This window comes from Aspergillus multicolor (genome assembly GCF_047715735.1).
Source record: "Aspergillus multicolor strain CBS 133.54 unplaced genomic scaffold BDW74scaffold_17, whole genome shotgun sequence".
NCBI lineage: Eukaryota > Fungi > Ascomycota > Eurotiomycetes > Eurotiales > Aspergillaceae > Aspergillus > Aspergillus multicolor.
Window position 1 is genome coordinate 499,926 of NW_027395968.1, and position 27,976 is coordinate 527,901.

General features: G+C 52.8%; 12 protein-coding genes across 12 annotated transcripts; 6 read left to right on the forward strand and 6 right to left on the reverse strand.

Moving 5' to 3' along the window:
• The first annotated feature begins 707 nt into the window (after nucleotides 1-707).
• BDW74DRAFT_35370 (putative monooxygenase) lies at nucleotides 708-2,663 on the forward strand. The gene is made up of 5 exons (XM_073732597.1): nucleotides 708-1,619; nucleotides 1,668-1,723; nucleotides 1,776-1,824; nucleotides 1,886-2,200; nucleotides 2,259-2,663. Exons 1-5 carry the CDS (start codon nucleotides 820-822, stop codon nucleotides 2,467-2,469), a joined length of 1,431 nt encoding a protein of 476 aa, XP_073582640.1. The 5' UTR covers nucleotides 708-819; the 3' UTR covers nucleotides 2,470-2,663.
• On the reverse strand, nucleotides 2,592-5,760 carry BDW74DRAFT_35352 (Zn(II)2Cys6 transcription factor). The gene is made up of 7 exons (XM_073732596.1): nucleotides 5,523-5,760; nucleotides 5,412-5,475; nucleotides 4,518-5,364; nucleotides 4,437-4,470; nucleotides 3,806-4,387; nucleotides 2,872-3,749; nucleotides 2,592-2,810 (listed from the first exon to the last, which is right to left on the reverse strand). Exons 1-7 carry the CDS (start codon nucleotides 5,638-5,640, stop codon nucleotides 2,715-2,717), a joined length of 2,619 nt encoding a protein of 872 aa, XP_073582641.1. The 5' UTR covers nucleotides 5,641-5,760; the 3' UTR covers nucleotides 2,592-2,714.
• A 1-nt stretch (nucleotide 5,761) lies between these two features.
• Nucleotides 5,762-7,436, reverse strand: BDW74DRAFT_35271 (cupin domain-containing protein). The gene is made up of 2 exons (XM_073732595.1): nucleotides 6,646-7,436; nucleotides 5,762-6,587 (listed from the first exon to the last, which is right to left on the reverse strand). The coding sequence occupies exons 1-2, from the start codon at nucleotides 6,949-6,951 to the stop codon at nucleotides 5,835-5,837; spliced, it is 1,059 nt and encodes a 352-aa protein (XP_073582642.1). The 5' UTR covers nucleotides 6,952-7,436; the 3' UTR covers nucleotides 5,762-5,834.
• Nucleotides 7,437-7,630: 194 nt separating this feature from the next.
• Nucleotides 7,631-8,029, reverse strand: BDW74DRAFT_179500 (uncharacterized protein; the record flags this gene model as incomplete). The annotated part of the gene is made up of 2 exons (XM_073729479.1): nucleotides 7,631-7,877; nucleotides 7,926-8,029. 2 exons carry the CDS (start codon nucleotides 8,027-8,029, stop codon nucleotides 7,631-7,633), a joined length of 351 nt encoding a protein of 116 aa, XP_073582643.1.
• Nucleotides 8,030-10,641: 2,612 nt separating this feature from the next.
• On the reverse strand, nucleotides 10,642-12,853 carry BDW74DRAFT_179501 (FHA domain protein; the record flags this gene model as incomplete). The annotated part of the gene is made up of 4 exons (XM_073729480.1): nucleotides 10,642-12,271; nucleotides 12,323-12,507; nucleotides 12,566-12,771; nucleotides 12,838-12,853. The coding sequence occupies 4 exons, from the start codon at nucleotides 12,851-12,853 to the stop codon at nucleotides 10,642-10,644; spliced, it is 2,037 nt and encodes a 678-aa protein (XP_073582644.1).
• A 901-nt stretch (nucleotides 12,854-13,754) lies between these two features.
• tom70 (putative mitochondrial outer membrane translocase receptor (TOM70)) lies at nucleotides 13,755-16,272 on the reverse strand. Its single transcript, XM_073732598.1, has 6 exons — nucleotides 16,111-16,272; nucleotides 15,636-16,049; nucleotides 15,499-15,581; nucleotides 14,677-15,448; nucleotides 14,156-14,629; nucleotides 13,755-14,112 (listed from the first exon to the last, which is right to left on the reverse strand). The coding sequence occupies exons 2-6, from the start codon at nucleotides 15,961-15,963 to the stop codon at nucleotides 13,865-13,867; spliced, it is 1,905 nt and encodes a 634-aa protein (XP_073582645.1). The 5' UTR covers nucleotides 15,964-16,049; nucleotides 16,111-16,272; the 3' UTR covers nucleotides 13,755-13,864.
• Nucleotides 16,113-17,341, forward strand: BDW74DRAFT_35399 (uncharacterized protein). The gene has a single exon (XM_073732599.1). The coding sequence runs from the start codon at nucleotides 16,521-16,523 to the stop codon at nucleotides 17,295-17,297; it is 777 nt and encodes a 258-aa protein (XP_073582646.1). The 5' UTR covers nucleotides 16,113-16,520; the 3' UTR covers nucleotides 17,298-17,341.
• A 407-nt stretch (nucleotides 17,342-17,748) lies between these two features.
• On the forward strand, nucleotides 17,749-18,956 carry BDW74DRAFT_155644 (MSF1 domain protein). Its single transcript, XM_073724862.1, has one exon. The coding sequence runs from the start codon at nucleotides 17,887-17,889 to the stop codon at nucleotides 18,604-18,606; it is 720 nt and encodes a 239-aa protein (XP_073582647.1). The 5' UTR covers nucleotides 17,749-17,886; the 3' UTR covers nucleotides 18,607-18,956.
• A 112-nt stretch (nucleotides 18,957-19,068) lies between these two features.
• BDW74DRAFT_155645 (uncharacterized protein) lies at nucleotides 19,069-20,996 on the forward strand. Its single transcript, XM_073724863.1, has one exon. It carries the CDS (start codon nucleotides 19,194-19,196, stop codon nucleotides 20,808-20,810), a length of 1,617 nt encoding a protein of 538 aa, XP_073582648.1. The 5' UTR covers nucleotides 19,069-19,193; the 3' UTR covers nucleotides 20,811-20,996.
• Nucleotides 20,997-21,554: 558 nt separating this feature from the next.
• Nucleotides 21,555-23,300, forward strand: BDW74DRAFT_155647 (uncharacterized protein). The gene is made up of 2 exons (XM_073724864.1): nucleotides 21,555-22,644; nucleotides 22,691-23,300. Exons 1-2 carry the CDS (start codon nucleotides 22,083-22,085, stop codon nucleotides 22,939-22,941), a joined length of 813 nt encoding a protein of 270 aa, XP_073582649.1. The 5' UTR covers nucleotides 21,555-22,082; the 3' UTR covers nucleotides 22,942-23,300.
• Nucleotides 23,301-24,543: 1,243 nt separating this feature from the next.
• BDW74DRAFT_35448 (phosphoesterase superfamily protein) lies at nucleotides 24,544-26,155 on the forward strand. The gene is made up of 2 exons (XM_073732600.1): nucleotides 24,544-25,215; nucleotides 25,278-26,155. The coding sequence occupies exons 1-2, from the start codon at nucleotides 24,658-24,660 to the stop codon at nucleotides 26,082-26,084; spliced, it is 1,365 nt and encodes a 454-aa protein (XP_073582650.1). The 5' UTR covers nucleotides 24,544-24,657; the 3' UTR covers nucleotides 26,085-26,155.
• Nucleotide 26,156: 1 nt separating this feature from the next.
• BDW74DRAFT_35464 (dual specificity protein phosphatase family protein) lies at nucleotides 26,157-27,437 on the reverse strand. The gene is made up of 3 exons (XM_073732601.1): nucleotides 27,410-27,437; nucleotides 26,907-27,364; nucleotides 26,157-26,776 (listed from the first exon to the last, which is right to left on the reverse strand). The coding sequence occupies exons 2-3, from the start codon at nucleotides 27,298-27,300 to the stop codon at nucleotides 26,478-26,480; spliced, it is 693 nt and encodes a 230-aa protein (XP_073582651.1). The 5' UTR covers nucleotides 27,301-27,364; nucleotides 27,410-27,437; the 3' UTR covers nucleotides 26,157-26,477.
• Between the last annotated feature and the right edge of the window lie 539 nt (nucleotides 27,438-27,976).

The window sequence follows — 27,976 nt, forward strand, 5'->3', positions numbered from 1 at the left end:
GGTCAGAGACGATCGCCCCTTCCTTGTCTGTGTCAGAGCCGCATAACTATCAAGAAGGAAGGAGCGACCCAGACCGGCTCCGGTTCTTGGTCGTTCCTGCCGTATTTGCTCAGGCCTGGGTCGTTCCTTCTTGGTTCGCCATTCTGCCATCAGAGGAAGGTACGACCCTACAACGACGCCGACTGCACCTTCCCTAGATTGTTGCTCAAGTGGTCGCTGGCCATCTGCGTCTGGTTCCCAGCCGGAAATTATATTCCTACTCTTATATTCCTGTCAACCCGGAAAGCTCTTTTTTGGTGTCAAGGAATCGTACAACTGCCGTGATCCATATAGGGCTAGGTCTGTCGGCCGAGAAGTGTCCTTGTTGGAAAAATATCTGGAGCAGCGAGAGGATTTTCAGAGGATTTTCAGAGAGTAAGATTTAGTTGGTAAGTGATCTCGCATATCTGCCTTGTATAGTGACTTCTTTGAAACGTTGGTGCTATAGCGGAACAATTGCTCTGTATACGCAATGACCACCAGCATACCGCAAGGTCCACCCCGCGACGCAGATCGCTGCGAGTTGGGTAAGCAGTAAGCACACTCCCGGATCATCCATTCGTATTCCGCCCATTCAAGGCATTTCCTTCGGCTTACTCCGTATTGCCGTTCCCCAGACCCCGGCCGTTCGCCACCAATGGCTGGCTACCCCGGGTATCTCGTGCTTGGACAATCCGACCCGGATATTCCGAGCTGACATCCAGCTGCACACAGCTATAACATCCCCTTCATTCACTTGACGCTTCTCTCTACACAAGCATCAATCACAGACAGAACGCCATGACTTCTCTAAACATCCTTGTCGTCGGCGCCGGCCTCTCCGGCCTCGCGACAGCCATCTCCTGCGCCCAATCCGGCCACAACGTCACTGTCCTCGAGCAAGCCGTCGAGCTCGCTGAGGTCGGTGCCGGACTGCAAGTCACACCCAATGCATCACGGCTCTTCAGGCATTGGGATCTACGAGAATCTCTTTGGCGTGAGGCACCCGAGCCTAAGACCCTCACCGTACATCGGTATACAGGCGATGTCCTCGCTCATGACGCATCGTTTGACAAACACATTCGGGCGCGCTATGATGCACCATTTGTGGACGTCCACCGTGTTGATCTTCAGCAGGCGCTGTATGCGCGAGCAAAGGAGCTCGGCGTGACCGTTGTTCTGGCAGAGCGGGTGAAGAGTATAGTCGACGCGCGGGAGACCGAGACGAGCACCGCAACGGTCGTCACGGAATCAGGGAAGACATACACAGCCGACCTCGTCGTCGCCGCAGATGGGCTGTGGTCGCGGTGTCGGGAGTGCCTGCATAACCGGAAAGACGAGCCCCTGCCTACCGGGGATCTGGCGTATCGGATCGTGCTACACGTCGACCAGATCTCTGACCCGAAGCTGCGAGCATTTGTGCAAAATCCGCAGGTGCATTTCTGGGTTGGGCCCGGGGCACATGTCGTTTCGTATTCCATGCGAGGGGGTGACATGATCAATATCGTGCTGCTGGTGCCGGATAATCTGCCTCCTGGAGTGTCGAGAGAGGCGGGCTCGGTGGAGGAGATGAGAGGGTTGTTCAAGGGTTGGGATCCTGTGTATGTTGCTTCACCAGTTAAGAAGTATATAATGCTGACCAGAAGCAGCCTGACGCAATTCCTCTCATACGTGGACAAAGTCGACAAGTGGAAGCTCATGCACCGTACTTCGCCACCTCCCTTATCTGTCCATAACTTTGACTAACAAACTAACAGACGCTGAAATGGATACCTGGGTTAACCCGTCATCAACCCTTGTCTTTGTGTGCGCCTTCCCTTCCTCTCCCCTTATTCTATCCAAGCAGCCAAACTGACAATCATGCCAGCGGCGACGCCTGCCATCCGATGCTGCCGTACCTCGCGCAAGGCGCAAATTCCTCGCTGGAAGACGGCGCTGTTCTCGGCGGACTACTAGGCCACCTCACCAGCAAATCACAGCTTCCGCAAATTCTGAAACTATACGAGTCCTTGCGCAAGAACAGAGGCGAGGCGATTGTCCGCGAGACGTTCAAGCAGCGTCATGACTTCCATCTGCCGGATGGCGAGGAACAGAGGAAGCGAGATGAGCTCTTCAAGTCCCAGTTGGGAAACGAGGAAGTTGTGCTTGCGGAAGTGGGAGAGCGTGGGTTTCCGAGTAGATGGTAAGTTACATTTTCTTACTCAATCTCCCTCCATGGGCGTGCTGACGGTGATAAACAGGACATGTCCTAAAGTTCAACCGTGGCTCTACGGATATGACGCAGTCAAGGAAGTGCAGAACGCTGTTGCGGCGAATCCAGATATCTTCGCGTCTGGTTCAGGGAAGGGGTTGAGATCCGGACAGACACTGCTCTCCTGGACTGGCTTGTCTTCATATTTGCCGCTTTGTCTGCCTATTCTGTTGTTTGGAGTGGGCAAGTTTGTTCTCTAGGTTGGTTGACTTTGACTTTGTGGCGAACGCTTGGCTTGGTGTTTTTCATTTGTTTCCAAGCTTCTGGGATGGCGTTATGTACATTTATGATATTGCTTTGTATATGAGAACGCACTGCGCAAACGAATATATACATGAAGTCAAACGAACGAACACAGACACCACGCTAAGCGCCCTGTAAGCCTCCATAAATTACAAAAAGCATAGCGTCCCTAGATAAGCACGCAAGTTACTAAATGGGCAAATCACTCCTCCAGAATCGGCAACGGCCCTATGTCATCAAAGAAGCGCGCTATGCCCTCAAATGAGCAGTCGGGAAAGCCGAAGCCGTAGGCCCATTCCTAGAGACTGTTGTTAGTATATGGGGAGATTTAATGGAGAGTAGGGTTATGAATAAAGTACCGGGCCGTCAAATTCCCCTGCTCCTGCGTCTCCTCCACCGCCGGGATATCCGTAGCCGTTTCCAGCGGCGTTGGTGTAGCCATCAGCGTGAGGCGGTGCAGGTCCAGTAGTGTCAGGCTGCGCGCCCAACCATCCAGACACTGGCCCCAGCCCCATTCCTCCCCCTGCTGCTCCTGTCCCTGTGCTCACGCCCATCTCCTTGCCTTCAACGACTCCATTCCCAACCCCGTTTCCCTCGCGCAGAACCTGGTTATTGCTCTGAACCTGGTTCTGGCTGTGACTGTTATTGTGGCCGTGCTCGACATTCCCATTTCGAACCTGAAACTCCCTAAGATAATACCTGATAATATCCGCGCATTTGCGCGTAACCACGCTCTCGTCCGTGGCTTCCAGGATCTCGATTGCTTTTTCGACGGAGCGGGTTAGGGATTTTATGGTTTGCGGGTCTGTTGATAGGGAGAATGGATGTGAGGTTTGATTTGAGACAAGCGAAGGGTTCGACGCTGAGACGGAGTGTGAGAGCGGTAGGAGGAGTGTCGAAGTTGCGAATGTTACGTAGGTTGTGTTGTACCACCAGCACCGGAAGAATGTGTGTACGCGGTAGATGTCGTGGATGACGGAGATGGTGTTTTGCGCGGCGTCGAGGCATTTGGATATCGTTGTTGCGAGGAGGGATTCGGTGTCTGTTTCGGGCTCGGTGGGTGTGTCGGTCTTCATGTTCATTGTTATGTTCGTGCTTGCGGTTGCTGCTGTGTCGGAGCGGTTCCGGGTCCCGTTTGCCGCTTTAGATCGGGATCGAGGTCTGGATGTAGCCTTGGACTTGGATGTAGCGTGGCGGAGGAAGGGGCGGAAGAGGAGGGTTTTAACGTTGTAATAGCCTGAAAGCATTGTTAGTGAGCCGTTCTGCTAGAGTAAGGGAGATTGGAGGACATACGAATCCCCAGCACAAGTCTCTGCCTCCTTGCCCACTTCGGATCTTTGAGATCATTCCTCCCGGCACCAAGACCTATGCCTCCGATGTCAACGTTGACTCCATCCTCGGTAGCAATTGCACTCCCGACCTCCTCGCCCCCATCGCCTCTATCAACCGCGCCATTCCCAGTCTCAGCACTAGGAGCTTTGATGAACCCCGGCCGAATCCACTCGGGCAGACTCCGAATCCAGCAATCCAACTCATTCTCAATCGCGAGTGCCATGGCCAACTTATCCTCGAGCGTGAGTCGGCGATGGTAGATCTGAACGGAGACCTTGCGCGTGATGCGCGCGAAATCCACCATCCATGGGATTATAGCGTACTGGGAGTGATCGCGGGGCGGAAGGGGACGGTTGTGGTAGTCGTCTAGGCCAAGGGTGTCGGGGCGGCCGAGTGAGAAGGACATTTCTATTTCGAGAGAGAATAGACCCCACCAGGTTCTGGAGATCCATTCTGCGCGGGGATCGTTGGTCGGTCGGACGTTGCGGTTGAAGCCTGCGGCGAGGCAGGTGCGGACGGCGACGCCGAGATACATGTAGGCCACTGCAAGCGGATTAGCTCGTCAATCGTTATGTGAATAGAGAAGACGCACAGTTAGGGTTCAGCTCATTCTGGCAGATCTTGGCCTGTCCGGGTTAGCAAGAGCGCAAATTGAAAGACGAGACAGACCAACCATAAGATACAGGCACTGCACCGCATCAAGATTATTCGGGAAATGTAGGTAATTCAAGTATAGCTGAGCCTCGCCAAACAGCTTCCGACTCCATTCAAACCTCGTCAGTCCGCCCAGCTGCGTCTCATCCCAGACCCTTAGTAGCGCGCCAAACGACAGAACACTTAAGTAGAGCGCGATAAAACTCGGGTCGGGAGTCGGAGTCCGCCTCATCCAGAGGTCATGCGCGCGCATATAAAAGTCTTCCTTGTCGATGAAGGGGTGAATGAAGTGGACATTCTCAAAGTAACCGCTCATAAAGACATGCGCCTGCTCGAAGTAGTAATTGTTTTCGTGCACTGTAGCTAATGACTGCGACGTTGATGCTGCCGTCGTGGCTGTTGGCGAGAAACTGGCATTATGAAGCGTCGAGACGATAGAGTATTCCGGGGCGCGCGGGCGACTTGGCCATTGCGCTGACGTTTCTGCTTGGGGATTTCGCGCTTTCTGAAGATGGCCGAGGAATGCGACGGAGGACGTACTCCCGTGGAACTCGATGCCGTTGGTGTGGTGGTTTAGCTCGGTGATTTCGTCGTCGACGGGGTCGCTCGCTTCAGCCTCGGCTTCGTCATCTTGCTCTTTGGCCTGCTTGTTGGGATTTGTGTAGGGCTCCGGCTCTTCCGGATGTCGCGGGTTTGTAGTTATTGTCGGCGGTGTTGGTCTGTCAGGCATTGACATTGAGCATGGCGTCGCATTGTTAGCTGGAATTGAGGCAGTAGAGCCATGATCGCGCGGCGAGAGTTTTGCTTCAGCGATTTGGAGCTTTGAAGCGAGTTCTTCGACCTTCTTTTCCAGGTCAATGACATAGCTGTCGGATATTAGCTGGTGTACACTGCAGGAAGTCAGGGGTCGCACTTGGCCGACCGGCTATTCTCCAGCTGACGGTAGTTACCCTGGTAAACACAGCTGAGGTTGCTTTCTATCCTTGTCAGCTTCGTCTCTATAGTGACTACTGAGTGGACGTACTCTTACAGTGCGAGCACGGATAGAGCTCATCGCACTTGTACTTTTTCGTGCGGCATCGGTCACAGGCCTGCGCGGCGCGAGGGCGCTTTGAGCGAGGGGGATCGTCGGGGGGTGGCATGATCCATCGAAGCAGACAGACTCAGCGCTTCAGAATCTGGAGAATGAGACAGTTGGAGATGAACTTCTGGGGCGAGGGTCTGGGGAAGAAAACTCGGAAATGCCGACCCCGTACTCTCCACGCCCATCCCCGCATGACGCTGCATAAATGCATAATGACATGACTCTTGGTATTACTATTTATGTACATTATTCTTACTGGATAGTCAGGCTCAGCTCCCCCGCGACTCGCTTCACCTTCTCCTCGTCCACCTCCAGCCCCTCCACCGTCTCGGGCAAGACCACCCCGCTGAATGCCTGTCCAGCATTCTGAATCAACGACTCGATTCCATCTCCATCCGTAAACGACCACACGCGCACAAACTTGCTCCGGAACTCTAGCGCAAACGCCTGCCCCGCAGGGATAACCATCGTCTCACCCTCACGGAAAACCTCTTCGCCCTGACCCTGCAGCTTCACCACCAAAGTCCCCTCCATAACCGCCAAACAATGATCGACCTTCTCGAACGTCATGTACCGCGATAACACCGACGCCGCCGCCCCATAAACATTCGACGACTCAATGCTCGAAATCGCACACACCCCGCACTGCTTCATCGTGATGAACGGCCTGCTCATCACACCACCGAGCATCCACCGCGGTCCGGTGTTCGCTTTTAGATAAAATGGCACAGGTTCCGTGGTATCCGGCAACTTCTCATCGTCCGCATCCCACTCGCCCACCTGCGGCGGAACATAATTCGGCTGGAAGACAACGTCGAATTGCCCCTTTGCCGCCATGACCTTGGGTATCAAAAGGGCCTTGAGATCGCGGTCATCGGACTCGGGGACGAGGATGCCAGAGTACGGCTCGGAGATGTACCGGAAGAAATCGATCCAGTCGCCTGGTGTCACGACGCCGAAGGTTTCGGTGTGCGGACCCAGGAGTTCGGGGTTGTGGACGATGCCCTATCGGCTGCTGTTAGTATCAAGTCGCGCTCAGACCGTAGTGCAGATAGGAGTTTACCGGTGGGACGTAAGCGAAATCCCCCGGCCCCATGATGCGGCACTTATCCCCGTTCCATAGCTTCAGGTAGCCCTTCGTGACGAGAAATACGTCGTGCGCGTGGTTGTGGTAGTGGAAGCCCGGTGCGTCGGAGAGCGTCGCGCCGCTCTGGAACACGGCCATCAAGCCATTGGTCTGTTTTGAGGATGCGAGGATCCGGAATGTGCCTTTGCTGCCGGGGATTGTGAGTCGTTCGCCTTCGAGTTGGGGAATTGCGTAGGGCGTTCGGCTCGGTGGTGGAGTGGTCGTCCAGAGTGATGAAGACATGTTGGCTGTAGAGCTATTCTGAACAGGAAAGACTCAAGTAGATTCGAGAGTAAAAATCGTTGTAGGAGGTTCAAATTGTAGGGATCGACTCAAAATTGGAGTTTGCGACTGCGACGGCGTGAGGATGTCATATTTAAGAGCAGTGGAGCCCTCCATACCGCACCGGTATGGATCCAGGAACTCGGCTCTCCACCTCCACCTCGGAAAATCCAGTAATTGCATGATTTCGGGTTATCCGGCTCCGATGTTGAAGCACCGGTCGACGTCGATGAGAATGATAGCAGGGTTCATGGCTGGAGTTGAAACAGATCTCTCTAGACTCCAGCAAGGCCAACCAGACGCTTGATATGAATGCCGGCTCGTGAAAAGAGCGGTCAGTGGAGATGCTGCTGTACGACCGCCGCACTCAGTCACGCTGCATGAGATGTTACTATAAGCTACCAGAGGCGCAGTAGTAACCGGGCGAGTTATATGCCTCACCGGTAAGCAGGGCTGATAAAGCGATTGTTGGAACAATGAGATTGACTATGTACGTTAGAGAGACAAGGAAAACACCATTAGCGGAAAACAGATCATATCGTCAAGTAGAAGACATCATAAATATAGCCAGAGAAAAGAAGCCCCATCCCGGTTCCGGTTCCGTCGGGTATTAGCACCAAGTTCAACACCACGCAGCCATCTACTTGTGGCTGCGCGGCGGGTTATTCTCAACCCGTCCGCTTCCCGAGCCACCGTTTCTTGTGTTGGATGCCAGCCGGTCGTTATACGAGGAGACCGAGGTGGAGGAGCTCCGGCTAAGGGATGCTGGTGTGGAGCTTGATGATGTTGCAGCCGAGATGTGACTGTTGACGGCCGCTGCTGGGTTGCAGTGTGCGCAGACGAAGATGTTGAACCCGGCACCGCTGCAGGTGCTGCAGACGGTTGTTCTGGAACTGTTAGTGCTGGCTTACAATAGGAGGTGAAGGGAAGCCAACCTTGGGGCGTTGCCGGCGCAGCTTCGGCATGTCAGGACTGTTCGACCACCGATGCAGGATTTATGGGCTGGGTCAAGGTCGAGGGAGGAGGCTGGCTTGACCATTTTGGCTGAGGGCTATATAGGTTGGAGAGAGTGGTGTTTGAAAATGTTCAAGGTATGATTGTAGAGGCCGAGGTGGTTGGTATGGACTGAAGTAAAGAAGTGTCGGGGAGTTGATAAGCGATGGCGAGGTTATATGCTGGGGTCTATTTAAGATTTATCGATCAGTGAAGGACCAGCCATGGCTGAATCATCCTAAATATCGCATGGCAGGATTCGAGCTCGACCTAATCATTCCAAGGGAAAGCAAGCGAGATAGGTGAGATATGCTGCAACTACAGGCCAACCAGGCCGCTCCCTGCCGGTACGATGGTATCTGACCGTGAGACATACCGTACAGACACAGGGTTCCTGATCCCGGTGGATTTGAGTCAAGGCCCTGCCCGTCCAATTCCATCTCGGCAGCGCCGATGAAGGGCCCGGCATTTGACCAGCGAATCCAAAGCGACGAATATCCGGTTAGATCGAGAATGCCTCTAGTAAGCCGCGGTAATGGCACAACGTCGACGGCACAGACATCGATCAAGGATTCCAAGCATGACCGCATGGTCAGCCCCAGGATTGGCCGGGTCACCTGTGTCAGGCGAGCCAGCAACATGGGAGTCCCTCTGAACTTGGTCATCGAGGTCCCGTAGAGCCGGGACGGAGACTGGTTGATACTCTTAGCCGGAGTGTTGGCAACTGGACCATATACATCACCCTGCACGTCAAGCACAGCGGCTGCTCCAGGATCATTGACCATCCACAGCAAATGGGAAACATGAGCATGAATTAAACAATCAGGCAGCTGCAGAAGTGGGGATCATGATATGGGTCCTTCATCGAGAGACTGAATAAGTCAGCACAGCGCGTATGCCTATGACGGAAGATAAGGCCGAAGCATGGCAGCCACGGAGAGCTGTGTGACTCGACTCGCAAGCTAGGCATTGAGTTCGGTACTCTCTCTATTTCTAGCCTAAGCCGTCCATCGAACCCACCGACGGGTAGATGCAGCGGAATGTACGGAGGAAGAGTAAGATCTTAAGCCCCAAATATGCCAGATACGAGGGCTCGACAGTCGCGTCTGAAGAGAAAACGGGGACGATCCGGTGACACCGAATAACAAAGCATCTTCAACTATCGGCAAGCGATTCCATTGAGTCAGCTGCGATTAGGTGCCTCACGTTGTGGAATCGCAGCATGCACCGACACCTCGAGAGTTTACCGTAGGTAGTATTGTGCGGGAGTAACACACCTCCGCTTGGGTTTAAACACATCCATCAGGCAACGGTCACCTCCCCAGTCCCAATAGCTCGTTGTCAATTCCCAGGCTAGCCTGGAGACATCCCCTCCTGCACATGTGCGCACAGTGCTGACGACAAGCAACGCTTTTGTCGAGCCGAAGGATTGCGACTACTGCAGTGGCAGGGGCAATACATCAACTCGATGAGGGAACAGTGAGGCGTGGGTGGAGTGACTCGGGGGACCAGAAAAAGCAAAGAAACAACCCATTGTCGCAACGTTGAACGATACCCGCATTGTTCAAGCAATCGGACAAAGGGCAGCGGATGAAAAAGCCAGCAAATTGGATGTCTCCAAGTATAGATGTAAAGGCAAAACGTAGACAGTGTGATCTTGCGGTGCTTCAGATTGTCAACCCTGGGCCTGTATCTTCGATGAGACGCAGAGGCTGCATGCAGGTATCCGTCTCTCGATGAGTCTACCGCCAGGCCGAGCAGTGATTGCTCCACGTGAACCCGGAAAATATAAACAGCATTTGCCGCTATTCGCACAAGAGCTCAATATTGTGACGGACGTTGGGCCAATCATCGGTGTCTATACCGGATGTCTGCTGTGCGAGTCATCTACTTTGACATATCAGAGCTCATGCAAGAAGAAAGCGCAGAGGCGAAGAGGCAGGGATCTTGCCAAGGTTCTCGGAACGTAAACAAGTCTAAACCGCGCAAGGGAGGCAGGTCCCAACGCTAGTGTATACGAGGGCGATCCGTATGAGGGTACCTGTGGCTGTCTGTCAGCCATCAGAACAGACAACAGATGCGAGCGTTGATGAATACTCCTGCCCAGGGTGAACGCTGAGGGTAAGCGAGCTGCAGGTGTCCGCCAGAAATCACGCACTGGGCCGGGACCTGGATGAGGTCAGTGGTTGGCATTGTTGGCTTGAATCAGGCAAGAGCCAGGGGAGAGCAGTGAGACACTCCTAGCAATCCTTCGACGCCTGGAAGGGACGATGGGGAGACAGAAGCTGACTGAGAAAACACAGAGGAATGTTGCACAAGGCTCAGTGAGACAACTCGAGAAGGAAAAGGGAAATTCAAGACGGAAGCTGCCGATCAGCTGACAACTGCCCACCACCCCGTACGAGAGGATAGGCTAGGAAGAAAGAGGCATTGGGTAGGCTACAGCCGGACGAATGGGTTGAAACATTATCAAGTGCCAATTTCTAGCATGCCTACTATGGAGTACGAGGAGTAGCGCCAACAGAGAAAATTTGGAAACGAAAATGACGCAAAGGACTGGAAAGGACTGGAAAGAAGTAGTGACGAGTAACCCATAGAACCGTAGCCCCAGAACAAACCCACTGAAAAACGCCTTAATTACCTGCTGCTCAAATTCAATCACGCAAAGTAGTCCGGGGGAAGCGAAGCCAACGCCGCAATAGTTCCTACTGCCCCCACAACTGCCCCAAGAATAGCCGTCGCCGCGTGGCTTCTAACACTACCCCTATGAGAACTCTTGATCATCTTGGACGGATGTTCGTTTTCTTTGGTCTCATTGGAGTTCTCCGGGACACTCACAGTTGTGAGCTGTGAGTCAGGTCCATTAAGCATAAAGGAGTCACCGTTGAGAATGGCGGCAATAGTCTGTGGTTGCGCGTCGGGAAGCTCGGCATTGGGTAGGTCAGCATAGTCATTGGATGTCTCCTGAGTTTCCGGTAGGGGAGAGACAGCACGGTTCAGGTGATCGTCTTCAACTGAATCTGTTTCGATCGCTGACGCCTTCCTCTTCTTGGGGGAATTGGGCTTTGCACTAGACGTTCCATATATGCTCGATTGTGACGGCTGAGCAGTACTAATCATGTTGTGTGCTGTATCACAAGACGCGCGCGGCATCATTGGTGCAAGTGGATCCATGAAAGGCACGATATCAGGCTTGGGGGTTCTGCTGTTAGCCGACGGTGATGAGGCGCGGGGTATTGGCTGACTGGTCGCAAATGGTCCGTCGTTGTATGTTGCGTTCAACGGATAAGAGCCCTGCAGTGGCATAGTATCAAGTGAGTATCTGATGGAGGGCGGTTGTTTCTGGATGATCGGCGGAAGGAGGGAGGAGCAGTGTTCAGGCAGTATTTCAGTCGGTTTGTAACGCAGACGCGGCGCCTCATAGTTTGCAAAAGATGACTGCAGGCGATCGACTGGAACATAGCTCGAGGTTCCTTGGATAGATCGTTCTTGTGGCTGAGGGAAGGACTGAGGGATAGTGCTACAGGCCTTGTTCTCTGGCAAAACGCTTGCAGCATTTTGAATGCTGGACAGTCGATTTTGGTAATTGGTAAAAATGTTGACCATTCGCGGAGCATCCCATTTTTCAGTAGGGACGTTTGGCTTCGGGGTGTCTCCTGTCTCAACGAAGTTCGAAATGTGATTGGTCGATTCTTTCGGGACCTGGTCGTCGAGCTGGAAGGATACACGCGAGGGAACAGGCAAAGGCTTCTCCTCCTGATGCCGCTCCTCTGGCGCTTGGCTCTCTTGATCCTCCTGATCTTCTTGTCCCTGATCTTCGTCCTCTCCCTCGGCGTCAACGTCCCAGTCCTCATCCTCATCGTTGGACTCTTCATCCGAGCCATGTGCAAAATATTCATCGTAGTACTGGTTGTCACCATCAATGTCCACCGAATCATAACCGACTGAAGGTGGTGTCATTCTTGGGGTCGCTAAAGGCTGCTCGGTGTTTGGGACTTTCTCATTGCTGGACTTCTCCTTCTGCGGCTTGTCTTGTCCTATCGACGACGAATTATCGATGGGCTGCTGAACAGGGGATGTCAGTGGAGATGAAACCTCAGCCACAGATTGACTGTCTTCTGAATCTGACTCAGCACTTGAATCGTAAGAATCAGACGTTTCGTCGGTTGTAAGGTCGATAGCAGGTGGTAGGTCACCCAAGTACTCGACTTCGTCATCGTCATCGTCGTCAGGGACACAGTAAGTATTGGTCGAAGGCTGGTGTTGAGATTTCTGTACTCTCTCCTTTCTTTTCTGCGGATTAGCAAGACTTTTGTAGACCGGTCTATCAAGGGCATACGGTATTTCAGACCACCGACACTCGCAACGAACTTTGAGAGGCGGAAAGCTATCTGCTGCTCGGACAACCTCAACACCAAAGGTCAATTCATCGCCATCACATAGGGTGATATCCTTATTGACAGGGATCTTTTCCTTGTTCAGCCAGGTCCCGTGCATAGATCCAGGATCTCGAATGTAAATTAGCTGCAAAATCCATGTCAGTTAAATAACGACTTTCGACGTTGGGGAGTTTCTGGCTCACCTTCTTGTCCAACGACGCACAGAGGACTGCGTGAGTTCGGGACATAACACGGGAGTCAAAAAGTGCATTATGAGAAGTCGGGGCTAGATTCTTGTTTTCGCGTTTCGATGCTCTACCGATTTCAACCCGATCTGAAGCAGTATCAAAGGTGAGGGTGCGAGAAACAATGGGATCCTCGAGGGATAAAGAGTGGAGGACCACGGTAGCTATGGAGCAACACAAGTCAGTTTAGGGACGTCATGAACCGCTGACTTAGGGAACGATGTACGTACCTTTCCTATCAGCCATGGTGGTAAGCCTCCGGGGCTGATGTAGAATACGTCGTTTGGTTCCTGCAGTGAAGTAGCTCGGGGATGATCAAAAAGAGGTTTATTGGCTTGGGGAGTCGATAAGATGCTTCGATAAGGATGAAAGGAGACGATGAATGAAAAGAGGCTGCAGAGGTGACGAAGCTGGAGGGGTAGAGGAGTCAGCCTAAGACACCGGGCGGTGTTTGTCAGGCAGACAACACAGACAAGCAGGCAGATGTACACTTCGAGTAGCGGCTTAGATGGGCAGCCAGATATCCGTGAGAGATCGACTGGTAAGATTGGCAGAGGCTCTGATGATCGAGCAACCGGGGGGGGGCTCTAAAAGGACGGAACAGGCGCCCAGTGTCGTGACGTTGACCGGGCGAAAAGTTGCAGGAAGGAGCCCGAGCTTATGTAACCCAGAGAGCACCTGCGAAGCGGAAAATAGCGCAGACCATGAAACGTATAGCAGCAGTTGTAGGCTTCGAGATGAAGACGACAAGCTGGACAAGAGGAGAGAGGAGCACACTGAATAGATAGTCGTAGATTGAGGGGGATAAGGCGCCGGTGGATTGCCGGGGACTGATAAGTAGACAGACTAAGTGGGGTGATTGCTATCAGGTGGACACGTACTGTGGGCTCCCCGAGCGATCGAGCCATCGGCTTACGGAGTACAGATTCACTGGTACCAAGGTCCCAGCCTTGCGCAACGAGTCCTCACCACATACCGTCCAACTCTATCCATTATTACCTACCACTATGGTACATACATGAGTTTGTCATCCAGTAATCTGGCACGGAGATCGGATCCAGCCTCCGGACGACCCGTTTCAAAAGCAGCAGTACGATCGTCAAAGTGGAGAGACATGTCAACCCGCACGCATATCAATGTCCAAGAGAATGAAATCAACAAACGAAATCAAATAATAAATACAATCACAGCGGAGAAAACCGTGAATTATTCAAGTTGCCATGGAAATTCCTGGCAATCTAAGCAGGAGATGCGGTTTTACATGGGGGGAGGGCCGCCGAAGCCAGCACCCATGCTCTGCAGGCGCGCGGCGAGTTGTGGGTATTTCTCCTGGACCTCCAGTTGGGTTCGGGTTGCCTCAGCATACGAAATGGCATTGACAATCTCTGGCTCGGTACGCGCTAGCTCAGCAGCACGCTCGAAATACTTGAGCGCCTGGGAGACCTTGCCTTGCTGCAGAAGCAGCTGAGCCATGGTTCCGACGGCAATGTCGCACTCGGGGTCAACTACTATGGTTAGCAATGGAAGAAACGTATGCAATGGACTTACTAATTAGAGCCTTTTGGCACAGCTGTTCGGCCTCGGCGAAATCATGCTTCCACTGGAACAAAGCGAGGGCCTTGTTGATCAAAGGAAGGACGTTGATGCCCATCGGCTTGCTCTGTTTCTCCATCTCGACGGCCTTGTCAAATTTCTCAATAGCGCCGGCGAAGTCCTGCTGGTCTAGGAGCAGTTCACCGTAGTAATTGTAGACATCCGGTACGTCCTCGAAGTTCTTCACGGACCTTCTAAAAGTAGCCATCGCAGACGCAACAGAGCCCATCTTGTACTGTGTGACACCAAGTTGAATGTGGGAATAGATGAACGTTCGGTCGAGGTCGATCGACTTTTGGTAGTCCTTGGCAGCCTCGGCGAATTCACCCAGGATGAAATGAAGCTGAGCACGGTGGTAGTAAATATCAGGGTCGTCCTTGTTGTGGGTGATCGCAAGCTCGAAGTCGTCCTGGGCAGCGTCCTTCTCGCCTTTTGCGATGTTAGATGGATGCAATATATGAAGGGATAAAACTTACCTAGCTCAAGGTGCAAGCTAGCACGCTTGATGTAGCTCTGAACGAGCAAGGGGTCGAGCTCGACGCTCTTGTTGAGATCGGCCAAAGCATCCTGAGCATTACCTTGCAAGTATGTAAAGGTTGCTCGCTGGTTGAGGGCCAGACCCTCAAACTCGCCCAGATCGCCAAGCTCGAGTGCCTTGACAAAGGCCGCAGCGGCCTCCTCGTAGCCATCGCCAGTCTTCTTGCCCATTGCTAACAGACCCTTGCGGAGCTGACCCTTTCCAGAGTCTTCGGGGAAGTCGGCAGACTCGTCAAGACCTTCGGGAAGGTCCTTGGGTCGGAAGCTTTGCAGGTAGTTGGAAACGAAAGTTGGGCTGGGAAGCTTTTTGCCCTTGGCCTCGAGAATTTCCTTGCCCTTCCTCTCGGCAACCTTCTTCAAGAGTCGCTCGAGTGCAACACGGCTAACTTCGTTTGAGAAGCCATCGATGATGCAGCTGGCGGTGAAGTCGAGAAGGGCTTCGCTGTACTTCTCGAGATTTTCGTAGGCGGTGGCACGCCTGTTCAGCGCCTTGACGTATTCGCTGTCCATTGCAAGCGCAGCACTGGTGTCTTCAACGACGTTTTCCCACTTCTTTTCCATATTGTAGCAGGCCGCACGGTTCGAGTAGAAGACTGGGTCGGGCTTGCAAAGGATAGCCTTTCCGTAGAGCTCAATGGCTCTAGGGTAGTCCTTGGCAACGTACGCCTTGTTCCCGGCAACTTTTAACTTGGCAGCGTATGCTTTTCGAGTCTATGTTTGCATCAGCAAGCGGCGGCCGTGAATGAATGAAAGGAACACACCTCCTCATCTAATTGCCCAACGGTGGCCTCGTCTACCTCGGGGATCTCTTCTGAAGGCTCTTCAGCCTTCTCTTCTGTTTTCTCTGAGACGAATCAGCGATCATATGCGCGGTTTGGCGCGGGACCAGAGCACACACCATCCTGGACAGACGCAGCTTTCTTCTTTTCTTCCTCGGCCTTCTTCTCCTTGCGTCGCTGACTCCCACTCTTCTTCTTCTTCTTCTCTGCGGGAGTAGCCGGGGTGGTAGAGGTCTTGCCGGACCGGCTTGAGTCGTTGAGGTAGTAGACGACACCGGCGCTGGTTACCACGACCGCAACTCCGGCAACGGTATAGACGAGCGCCTTGTTCTCAGACACCCATTTCGAGATGCGATCCCAAACAGACGCTGTGGAAGAGGCGGGAAGAGAAGCGGTGTCCAGAACCACGTTCTTTGATGGTTCGGGCAGAGGTACGCCGGTTGACATGATGACCGAGGAAGGGACCCTTGTGCTTCGTGTCGTATATAGCCCTGTTTTCGAATGTTTTCTATCCCCCTTTTCGTCGGATTATCCTAAGCATATCGATCCGAGTCAATTATAATGGACAGCCGAAAGCACCGAAGGGAAACAAACCGGCAGGTGGTTGGCAAAAGGCCGCGTTTCAGTCTGGTAGGGGAAGTTGTAAGAGTTGCGGCCTTGAAAAAGTTATGCGTTCCGGCGACGCAACAGCGGTCCCGAGCTCTGTGCTGGTCGGCCCAATCACGTTCATTCAAAATCGATGGCCAGCTGCTTGCTCCACACCCGCCATGGCACCAAATGGATGCCGGAGCGCGAACATCGTCATTGGGACTCTGTCGAACTGGCGGGTCGTCAATGGTGATAGTTGATGGCCTGGTCGCCCTTTCCTCGCTCGCCTGGACTACACAATGCCTGCTAACTGCCCAATGCGTCTCGGCGCGAACCGGTTCTGCTGCACGTGGATAGGTCCAAAAATCAAAAATGATCGCAACTCCAGCTCCAAAGTTTTACAACTCCTGTGAACGATGTCTTCGCAACCCCTCCAGATCATATCCACGCTGCGCTACGATCCGTCTCTACCAACGGTAGTTCGACAACGGCTCGGCAATGCTCATACCTACCCCGATCCGCTGCTCACCCCATACTACCTCCTCCCATACCATCAAGAACGTCTCCGCAGCGCCGCACGCTATTTCAACTGGGCGAATGCAGTGAGGTTTCTCGAGCAAGATCTCGCCCAGTTCGCCCAATATCTTGACAGATTTATACCTCAAAATGGGAAGTGCTGGCGTGTTCGGATAGTCATGGACCAGAGCGGAGGCTGCAAGGTCGAATACGCTGCTACCGAACGCATCGAACTGGAGAATTTCCTCGTCCCCTTCATTATCAGTTCAACCTCTGCCCCATGGCCGGTGCTCGTCGACACTGCCTACACGACGCCGTCGGGACTTACCACCCACAAAACAACTGCAAGGGAGGATTACACAGCTGCACGAGCTCGGGCCGGAATCGCGACACTCCAAGCTAACGCGGAGGTACTACTAGTCAACCCGCGAGGCGAGATCATGGAAGGCAGCATCACAACCCCGTATTTCCGGCGGCAATACCATAACGGCCCTGAGTGGATTACGCCGCCACTATCAAGTGGTGGTAATGCAGGCACGAGCAGGCGTTATGCCCTCGTTCAAGGATTCTGCTCCGAGGAAGTTGTTACTACACGAGATCTCATTGATGGCGAGTTATGCTTGTTAAGTAATGGGGTGCGCGGGTTCTTTTATGGAAAGATCATGCTCAAACCATGAGTTCAATAGCCTGTTGAATACTGAGTCCCATCCACACTTAAAGCGTACACCTTTCTTGACTAAATCTTAATAACAAGTTAATTCCTTCTCAAGTACGATAAATTGAGAGCCACTTGTCTCTTATGTTGACATTTGTTGATTCACAATATATAGATAGTATTAGATGGGACAGCTGGACACAGGGTCCTCGACTAGAATTGTTTGCTTGTTTTTTTGTTTTTTTGTTGAACAGCTCACGCAGTACAAAGAACAACTTCCTGATCAGCTAACCCGCTCACTGTCTCTACCCGTGAGCACGCGGTAATGATGTCAATCTACCCCGATCTCATGACTCTGAAAGTGTGGCACCATGGCACGTGACACAGCGTACTTCGTAGCCCGCATCACCCCGCGTTTACTAATCGGGCTAGCATCATAAGTTCGTTAGCTGGCAGAATTTCTGAGGCTCGAGCCAAGCGGAAGCCCGAAGAAAAGGTACTTGAGCAGACGACCTCAGCACCTCCAGATCGCCACCTCTACTTCCAGCGCCATCCCATCATCTACCATCAAAGCAGAGTCAATTGTGTGCAGTGTACATGCGACGGCAGCTATGAAGTTCTTCGAGAACCTCTATACTTACGACTACTCCTTTCCCGCTGTCTCTCTCGCCTACTTCCTTCGCTATCCGAATCCGTACTCTAAGCATGTCCTAACGACCGATGTCATTGATCGCTATGTCGACCCAAAGACTAACCGTCTCCATACGACGCGAATTCATCTCAAAAAGTCAAAAGTTCCGTCTGGAATCTTGAAGCTCCTCCCTAAGGGTATCGGTGGATCCGACAGCTCCGGACAGAGCTACATCTTAGAGACGACGGTTGTTGACGCCAAAGAAGGATGGATGGAGTCAGAATCGCGCAACATGGAGTGGACTGGGATTCTCAGCGTGGTGGAGAAACAAGTCTATCGACGCCAGGCATTGGAGGGAAGCCCGGAGAAGCTTGAAGGTCTGTCGCTTGACAACAAGCGATTCGAACAAACTACGGTGAACACGACCGTTACGTTTCGATCTCGATTTGGACAAGGAAAGCTCCTCGGCCGAAGAACAGCAGGAGAGTATGAGGAAGAAGCTCCCAAAAGGGGGTTCTTCACCTCTTTGTCCACTGCTGGTATCCAGCGAACTATTGAGCTGATCGGACTCAATCGTACTCGCGACGCTATTGTTAAGAGCAAGCAGGGGATGAATGTTGTTCTTGAGCGCCTGCGCAGCGGTGGCATAGTCGGTGTCCTGGATGGCATGCGCCAGGACCGAGAGACTATTGGTCTTTGAACAGAAGGTCCTTGGAAGCGCGTGTGGATCAACGGGAACTCTGACAATGACGACTGATTGCTATTATCTGGCAGATTTCATAAAAACATCGGCAAAAATGATGCGGCATTCGAGCGTGGAGCATTGGTTGGAGCATTGGCGTTTATATGGACACTCTCCTACTATCTTGTCTTTATTACTTCTTATACTTTCTTTTTGGACTTTGTTTCCAGGAGCGTGTTTGCCCTTCACATGTGTTCGACGAAATTGTCACGAAACTGTATACTAAGAGCCATAAGGCCAATCTTCGGTCGCTCAAAACAGTTTGGGCGCCTACTGTACAATATATTGACTCGCAGTCTGCTTCAGAATTCTTGCTTTCCTATTACTTTTTCTAGACTTTACTGGCTATAGTCCCCACGCTATAGTTAGTCGAAGAGCTCGCTTAGTAAGCGACAACATCGCCCCGGAGCTGCAGTCGGGCCTGCGGACAGCATCAGAGCACAGCTTTTCAACTTCCTGGGCACCACGATTCGCCAAGTTCCCCGCCTAAATCGGTTGAACCATTGGATGGATATGTGCCTACATATGCGTAGCTAATCGACGCTATGCTGGCTAAAAATCTGCGGCCATTATGCGGAACGTCAGGACCCAGGGCCCCGAGCCTCGCCGCGCTGCGATATCCGGCCCGCGCCCATGACCGTACTATTCCCATTACAGTCCCTCGACACCATGCGCGTCTCAATTCCTCCTCGGAGGAGGATTATGAGAAGCGAGAATTCATCAAAGGCGCGGAGCCGAAGCAGAATGTGGACTCTATGTATCCCAAACTGTCACCGGTTCAAAGGAGGGTCTTCGATGTCTTCTGCCACCTAGTCGCCGACGTGCAGGAACGCAAAGCAACAAAAGACAAGTCGCCGGTGTCGTCCTTCCTACAACCTTATAAAGATGCGGCAGAAGGAGGAGAAATTAGCCAACAACGGCGTAAAGGGCAGTCACGCGATGTGTTCGATGTGCTGGATGCTGCGGGACCACCAGTGCCCAGACCGGATTCTCGCTTTGACATCACTGTGAAAGCGGACGAGACGGAAGACCTAGTGGATGATATTATTGAAAAATCCATCTACAATCTTGAGCGGCTATCGAAACGATCCGGCAGGGTTAAACGAGAGTCCGAGACCCCAGCCTCAAACCCACCGCCAGAGCCGAGGCCGATTCCTCGTTTTGACACCAGTGTGATGGAGGATGAAGTACATGCGCAGACATCGGCTACATCGCTTAGAAACCAACCGGCGCCGGACGTGGATAGGAAGACGAACGAAATTCGGTTGGATAGCACGGCCCCTTCTTCCGAGCCCAACGATCTCCTACATAGGCTAAATGCTGCATTGAAGTCCGTGGGTGTTCGACGGCTGACCAGAGTGGAAGACCCGGACTCAACCAGCGGGAACTATAAACTTGAATTTGTCCCTCGACGACGTTCTGGTGCCAAACCAGTTGAGCAGGAAGACCGCCGTGACAGCGTTGAAACCCTGCCTATAGACCCAGTGTCAACAACCTCCACGGATTCAACGAGCGGTGTTGAAACCTTGCCTACAGACCCAGTGTCAACGACCTCCACGGATTCGACGAGCGGTGCCACATCCTCGCCAGAAAATGCCAAGGTCGAGCTATTGTCTGACACCAGGTTCTCGCAGCGGACCAGCCGCGGAGGCCAGTGGTACGAGTCGACAAACCCGGAAGCTCTAGAAATTGCGATCACGAAATTGTCTGACGAGGACAAAAGGCTCTACTTCGCATGGAAAGCACAGGTGTACGATCCTACGCACGGCATTGTCTCTGATAGTCCGCAGCATAAGCGCAGTGACGTGATCAAAATCGATCTCCCCAAGTTCAACTGGGATCGATGTGTGCTCCCATACAAAAAACACGATGTCAATATACGACGATACGAGTATGGCGCGCAGGCTATGAACGTCATATTTCAGCACCACGAAGCCACCCCAGAGAATGCGAGATGGCTTTACAAGTGTATGCCACACATGACCCCTCTTATTCGAATGATGATTCGAGTCATGCTCCTGGAAAGAGTTATTCGATCTAGAATTGAGATTGGGCGGAGTCCGTGGCCTCCAGCAGCAGAAGTACTGGGCCCGAGGGCTCAGCGTCGTGCTGAGCTCCGCGAACGTGGGAACAAGACGCCCTGGCATAGGGCTGGTCAATGACCTGCGCCTCTAACCGACACGGTTGACACAGGGTCTGGATAGCAATTTGCATGTATTGGAACTGTATATATCAGGATGATATACTTAATCACCTCTTGAACTCCTTCTGGTTTATATGCCAAGTACTTTGAAATAATAGGCATCAAGGACATTGTTTTAAGTGCAATAATCTACTCCGGAGAAATGCTGATCTCCTGCTGATCCAGGGACCAGCAGACCAGCACTCACACTGACTCATTGCGTCATCGACAGGCACGAATTCCTGGCCGAATGAGATGAGGTCAGCGAGAATGTTTTTTTTTTTTCCGCGAAGACCCTGAAGGGACCAATGAGCAGCTAAAGTGGCGCCAAGTGGGGTATGTGTGCCGCCAAGAACGCCACCCTGATTCAGGGCATTTCCAGCCTTACTGAGCTTTGAGTAAGATGAAGCTGGATTTTGTATACTATATTGAATCATAATTTGACAATAGTCGTTGTAGAAGTCTATTGTACAATGTACTGCGTGTCTCGGGCCTTGACTCAGGTCTGAAGCAGCGCTACCCACCCAAGGCCAGCGAGTGGTTGGCTGGGACGACCCTGGAAGCGATCCCCACCGGCGACTTCCAAAATTGGAGAGACGATGCGGAGACGGCCATTCAGCATCGCCGCCAAGGCCACCAGGGAGGCCGCTAGCTGTTTACTGTGACCACCACCTTACGGGCCCTACCACCAAACCAAAAACCAACTCCGAGCGCAGTGTCTGACCGTGACTTGAGTCTGCCAACTTCCATCTCCGTTGGCCTTTTTTGCTGTGTCGCTCTTTCACGCCGGCTTTTTCCCTGTTGATCTTGCTATCTGTTGCTTGTTCTGCCTGCTGCTTGATTGTTATCGCACCGAAGCCTCTCGTCGTTCCGACTCTTCCCTGCTTCCCGCCCTTGATACTGGCATCCCATCCCCTTTTACTTCCGAATCCCACCACGGGCAGGCTCTCCAGGCTCCCGCGCGACCCTCGACTTCTCGCCCTTTCGCCGGCCAAAACAGCGATTTCGAGTTGGCTGCTAGCGACCGTTGGAAGAGCGGGTTTGTCGAACTTATCTGAAACGCCGAGGCGCTTCTTAGACGATAATTGTCTTCAACGCCCACGATCTCGAACTTCGTCGTCTTGTGCAACGATACCGATCGGTTAATTTCTGTCGACCGTCGAGAGACCAAGCAATCCACGGTTGACATCTGCAGTAGGATGCTCTCTGCATAATCGGGCCTCAAGGCAGTTGCTAGACGACTGCTGATCAAATGGCTGCCCTTTGTACACCATGGTCGATGGCCCGACCGTATTTATTTCTCCTCGCAATCATAGCGACCCTTTTCTCTCCTGCAACAGCCGATCTATGCAACTTCTGGGATACCGAGTGCGTCGATCCGCTGGCTCAGACCGCCATCTCCTTCACATTCCCTCCGCTTTTCCTGGAATCGATCAACTTCTACTACGCCTTTGATGCCGACGCTCGAGGCAAGGGCCAGGAGCCGATGACAAAGGTCGGTTTTTGGATTGGATATGAAGCGTATGTCAACAATTCAGCAATTGACATTAACCGCACATCTGAAATCGCGGTCCGCGTCGGCAACCTTACCGGCACACCATCGGGAAATAACAACGGATGTGATGGAGTATGGGGCTCTGATTGTTCCATGAACCTCAAAGAGTATTTGCGACAGGCTCTGTTTGTTCTTGTCACGAGTGGAAAGTCTTATGAGGACCCTCTCCGCACAGTCATCGGCTCATTCCGCGACAATCCGCCGCCAGTCAAAAACTGCCCGCCGCCGCTGTTTGATGTTCAGCGATTTCCCGTTGAGGGTGAGTAACAAGGCAATGATTATCGGGGCAATTTAACATTTATTAGAATTCGCTGTTGAAAATGAAGAGGACATGACAGCCGTTATCAAGAAAACTGGAAATAGCGACACCCCTTGGTCGACGTTCCTGATCGATAACATGACCGCCGCCGAGCAAGCCGAACAAGTCGCCGTTGGAATCATCAGTCGGACTCCGATGTATGGAAGCGTCATGCCGCGGACTCAGGAAGAAATTCAGCTTGAACTCGTCTGCGCTCAAGCGCCGTCGCCAGGAACCTCTTCTTCGAGCGACGATTGATCTCGCTGGTGTGGAATGCGATGCACACCGCAGAATTTATATATAATAACGAACACGAACCCCATCTGGTCTCGTCAGGCAACTGCCCATACAGACGGAGTACCGAGGCGCGAACAGGTCTACGCGTCCAAAGACCTTCGGCGCCGCCGACTGGTGCCGGCTATGAATAGCATCACTAGCATACAATGCTCCGCTCGCTCAAGACCCACCAGGTTTCTTCTCAGAGCAGAGGCAGCCGCAAGTCACTGCAAAGTCACCAGGACTGCAGGCTGAAGCGACCTGCCAAAGAGGCTATCGCTAGTCGAAGCCCATTTGTATATAATCGCATATTAATGACATACAACAAGTCTACTTTCGCCTTCTGTATTCCATCCACCGGCCTGGCTTCATGGAACTCCCATGCCTATGTTTACTCTAGTCCTTTCTGCTCTCCATTGTGCTTTCCCTTCTTTCCTTTCTATGACTCTTCGTACTGGAGCTGGCTTCCCGTCGAATCCGAACCTACGGTCCGTGACCCTTGCTCGAAAAACCCTGTACAGATCTGCAGACGCCTGCACCTCGGGCTATCTTACCGAGCCTGAGAGGTCAATTTGTCGCTATTCCGACCTCGGGATTCGGACCCAGTCCAGGGTCTAGACCACCCAGTCGTTTGAGATGTGACCTAATTATACCGTGATAGAGACGTGACCGAGTACTGAGTCTGCGGCTCCGATTACTGTAGTCTAGTCGAATGCCGCATTTAGAGAAATTGAGGTTGGAAGTCGTTTTTCCCTTTGGATCTGCCTCTGAAGGTCAGGAAACATTCCATCCATGGAAGGAGGACGCTCAACTACCACGGTTCGACGCGGTCTTTGTTACCGGTTCCTGGTCAACCGTTGAAGACCTCTAGGGACGTCATTGTTCCGATCCGATGTCTACTGGTCTTCTTGGAGGAGTCTCCCACTTGTACTCCGGAGTATGCAGCCCGAGCTTCATTCCACCCTCCTCCAGCCTGTATTTTGTCAGTGAAGGGATGCCTACCGATTGACTTCATATACAGTGTACCAAGGCCAAAGCAGAATGCTTACACCCGTCAAGTCTCTTTGTTAACCTGCGTAACCTCGAGTCCTCGAGTGCATCTCCGATTCCCGATCCGCATCGATCAAACCAATAAGCGAACTCCAATTCGCAGAACTCGATCGCCTCCGCCAATGGATCAGCTGCACATCCGCACGCCCTGAGCGATCACCAGCCGGCCTCTCGGTGCCCTCCACCGAGCCGGCATATACTTGCTTGTCATTGCTTGACCTTCCCTTGCACGTCCCACAGTCCCACCTCTGGCTCTCGAGTACTGCGTCGCTCCACGGTAGTTCCGACTCCAATGTACACCCTGCAAGCCAGTGCAACATTAAAACGCCGCGTGCATTTGCAGATCCGTCCCATTGGCGATGTACCTGTATCTGGCCATGTCGCCAGCCGTATTGAAGGTGCTTGATCAGCGCGGCCATTGCCTCGACGGGCTTGGACTGTGCGAGCACGATGCGTTACAGGTTCAACAGCCTGCACGTGGTTGGGGTAGGTAGCCTGCTAGGGTACGCGAGGCAAGGAGGCCGGGGTCTAGGTTTGTCCAGCTGAGCCGGGCAGTCACTGCAGGAGGAGATCGGAACAGCTATAAAGTGCACAACCCCCAGCACCGCTGAGGGAATACACAAGCAGCAGCCCAGCAACAACAGCACAATGCATCCCAGCGCCCTTCTCGGCCTCCTCTCCTTCGCGGCCGTGGCCCTCGCCGTCCCAACGGCCCAAACACCACACAGCACGCGCTCAATCTCAAACCTCAAATCTTACATCAAGAACGTCGTGATCCTGGTCATGGAGAACCGTTCCTTCGACAACATCCTCGGGGGACAGACAACGCCTGGTCTCGAGAACCCGCTGCAAAACGGGCCCTTCTGCAACCCATTCAACCTGACTGACCCCTCAGAAGGCGAAGCCTGTACGGCGCCCAAGAGCTTCGACTCCGTGATCAACGACCCCGACCATGCAATCTACGGCAACAACATCCAGTTCTACGGCGAGTTCGTGCCGAGCAATGAGGATATTGCGAGCGGGAAGCTGCAAGCCACGAACAAGGGCTTCGCGCACGAGCAGATGCGCCTGTACGAGGATGGAGCCAACAAGACGGACCTCGTTACGCAGGTTATGCATTACTATACCGAGGACCAGGTTCCCGTCTTGACCTCGCTGGTGAAGAACTATCTCACCTTCAATCACTGGCACTCTGATATCCCCGGCGTACGCCCCATCCCTTATCCTCCACCATACATAAACAACCCCCTAACCAAAAAACCCCACAGAACACAAACCCCAACCGCGCCGCCCTAGTCGCCGGAACCTCGCACGGCCACGGCCTCAACGACGACGGCTTCTACGCGCACGAACTCCCTAATCTCTCCATCTTCCAACAACTAACCGAGACAAACCACACCTGGCTCAACTACGTCGACCCCGACGGCGGAACCGGCCCAGACGCAGGATACTACAACTGGACATACACCAGCGGAAACGACGACAAGATCGTACCCCTGTCTCAATTCTACACCGACGCCGCAGCCGGAAACCTCACGGAATTAACATACATCAACCCCAGCTGCTGCGGCGTCGGCACAACAAGCATGCACCCAAGCGGTCTAATCAGCGACGGCGAGAGCTTCATTAAATCCGTTTACGATGCCCTCCGCGCAAGTCCGCAGTGGGACGACACGCTCTTCATCCTAACCTTCGACGAGAGCGGGGGGTTCCACGACCACGTTCCTGCACCGTTGGCGCCGCGCCCCGACAACCTGACGTTTACGCTGGAGACGCCGAATGGGGAGAACTACACGTTCCCGTTCAACAGGCTGGGCGGGCGGATCCCGACACTGCTGATCTCGCCGTGGGTGGGTAGGGGCGTTGTCGAGCAGAAGGGGGTTAATGTGGATGGGGAGACGGTGAGTTATAGTGCCACCAGTATATTGAGGACGCTGGGGTACCTGTGGGACTTTGAACCGTTTACGCCGAGGGTTGAGTGGGCGGCTAGCTTTGAGCATTTGATTCGGGGGGTCAAGAGGGAGGATACTCTTGAGGTGCTGCCTGAGGCGGAGGCGTTTAAAAAGGTTAGGTAGGGTTTAACTTTAGCTTTAGGTAATGGATGGACATGGATGATATCATGAATGTTGGTAATAAGAACAAGAGATCTAGTACCTTCTAGACGACTACGCTTGGAGGTTGTTACATATTTACGATTGAGCTCGTCAACCCAGAACGAAACCAAACAATCCACGACAAGCATTTTGCCCCACTGGTTCCGACTTGCAACCCACAACATTCGGACTTAGTGACCCTTTACGGTTGAGAAGGTGTTCAGACATGGTCGGATCTCGGATAATAGGATAGTAAGTTCAAGCCATTCTGATAATTGATGTTTCAAAGTTCTACCAGGATAACATCCAACCCTTCCAGAACCTTCATCACGGTTTACTAATATGAACTCAACCAAAAACATACAGCGACCAACGTCATCTCAAGACACTCAGCATCTGCACCAAACTCCGCAGATAGTCTTCCTTTGCCCGCAGAACCTCCAATGGGTCTCGCCGGTCATGGATCCTATCGAATGTGTCCGCCAACTGCGCGTAGCTAGGCTTGCGAGTGAATGTCACCTCATCACCGTCCATGTTATGGATATACACGTTATAGCCGCAGCCCTCCCAGAGTCGGAGTTGCCATTCAAAGCCAATGTTTGGGGAGATCTGTGGACGACAGAATTGGGCGAGATCAAGGGCGGTTTTGTAAGGCACGCGCAGGGTTTGCATTACTAAGGTCATGGTCAGTGAGTTCGAGAATGTGCAAGTGAAGTTGGTAATCACGACGGTTGTTCATCAAGGCGAGGATGGGAATCGTCTATATCACCGTCGAAAGCAGCAGTGTCTACGAGAAGTACTTACTAACTGCAACAACCACAGCGCCAGACCTCGAAATTCCCTTTCCACAGTGGACAAGGACCCGGCCTCCTTCATGCAAGTCCTCACTCACCCCTGGGGCTCCTGTGCCGCTGAGGCATCCAAGATGTAAGCTGATTCCATCTTCTGTTCCGACAAATCCAGTCCTAGCTCCAATCCCAGCGCCAGTTCCCACCGGCATAGTAGTCAAAGGTAAGCTTGCCCTACCCCATGGATGCGGTCTGTTCAAGGCATTTCGTACAAAATTAACCATCGAACTCAAACAGCCTAGCATGTCTTCGGTTGGATCATCATCGAGTTCGACTTGTTTCCTTGTGATGTTGGTGGTTTCTGGTTCAGCTGCTGGCTGTGAATTGGAGGCGAGATCTTCCCATCGCATGATGCAAAGGACGTGGGAGATCCGGTGTCGCTCGAGGAGGGTTTTGTCGGTGGCAGCGGCGTAGCTGGACGTAGTTAGTAAGATAAGGTGACTACGGAAGGGAACTTGCTCTGAGATATAGAGACCCGGGATTGTGTGGATTGGGTCGATGGAGGAGGAGAGTGGTTGGTTGGTGGTGGGTGTCTGGGCTGACTGGGCCATGGCCGCGTCGATGGGTGAGAATGTTGAGTAAGGATGGGATGGTATGCATGCGGGGAGTGATGATGTGCAAATGAGCGATAGTGATGAGTGTATGCTGTGGTAGTAGTGAGTGAGATGAAGATGAGGATGAAGTGAGGATCGAACGGTCTTTGCCTGGACGAAGGCCATAGTCGCAGTTTCCTATTCGGGAACCCTCGCTGTTTCCTCCGCAGTCCTTCGAGTCTTTTGTCATCTTCCAGTCCATTCGAAGGCTTCTACATATTCCCATCTCCTCAGCACAGACTCATCAGTACAGATAGGCTGTTGGTTGGCATACTCTGAAGATAAAACTAACGCCATCACATGAGATCTCTGCTGGTCGCCGCGAGTGTACAAAGCAGATGGATGATTGCAATACTGAAATAACACTCAATCAGACATCACTCCTCCTCCTCATCTACCTGCAAATACTGCAAGTGGAGGCACTGGCTCCCAG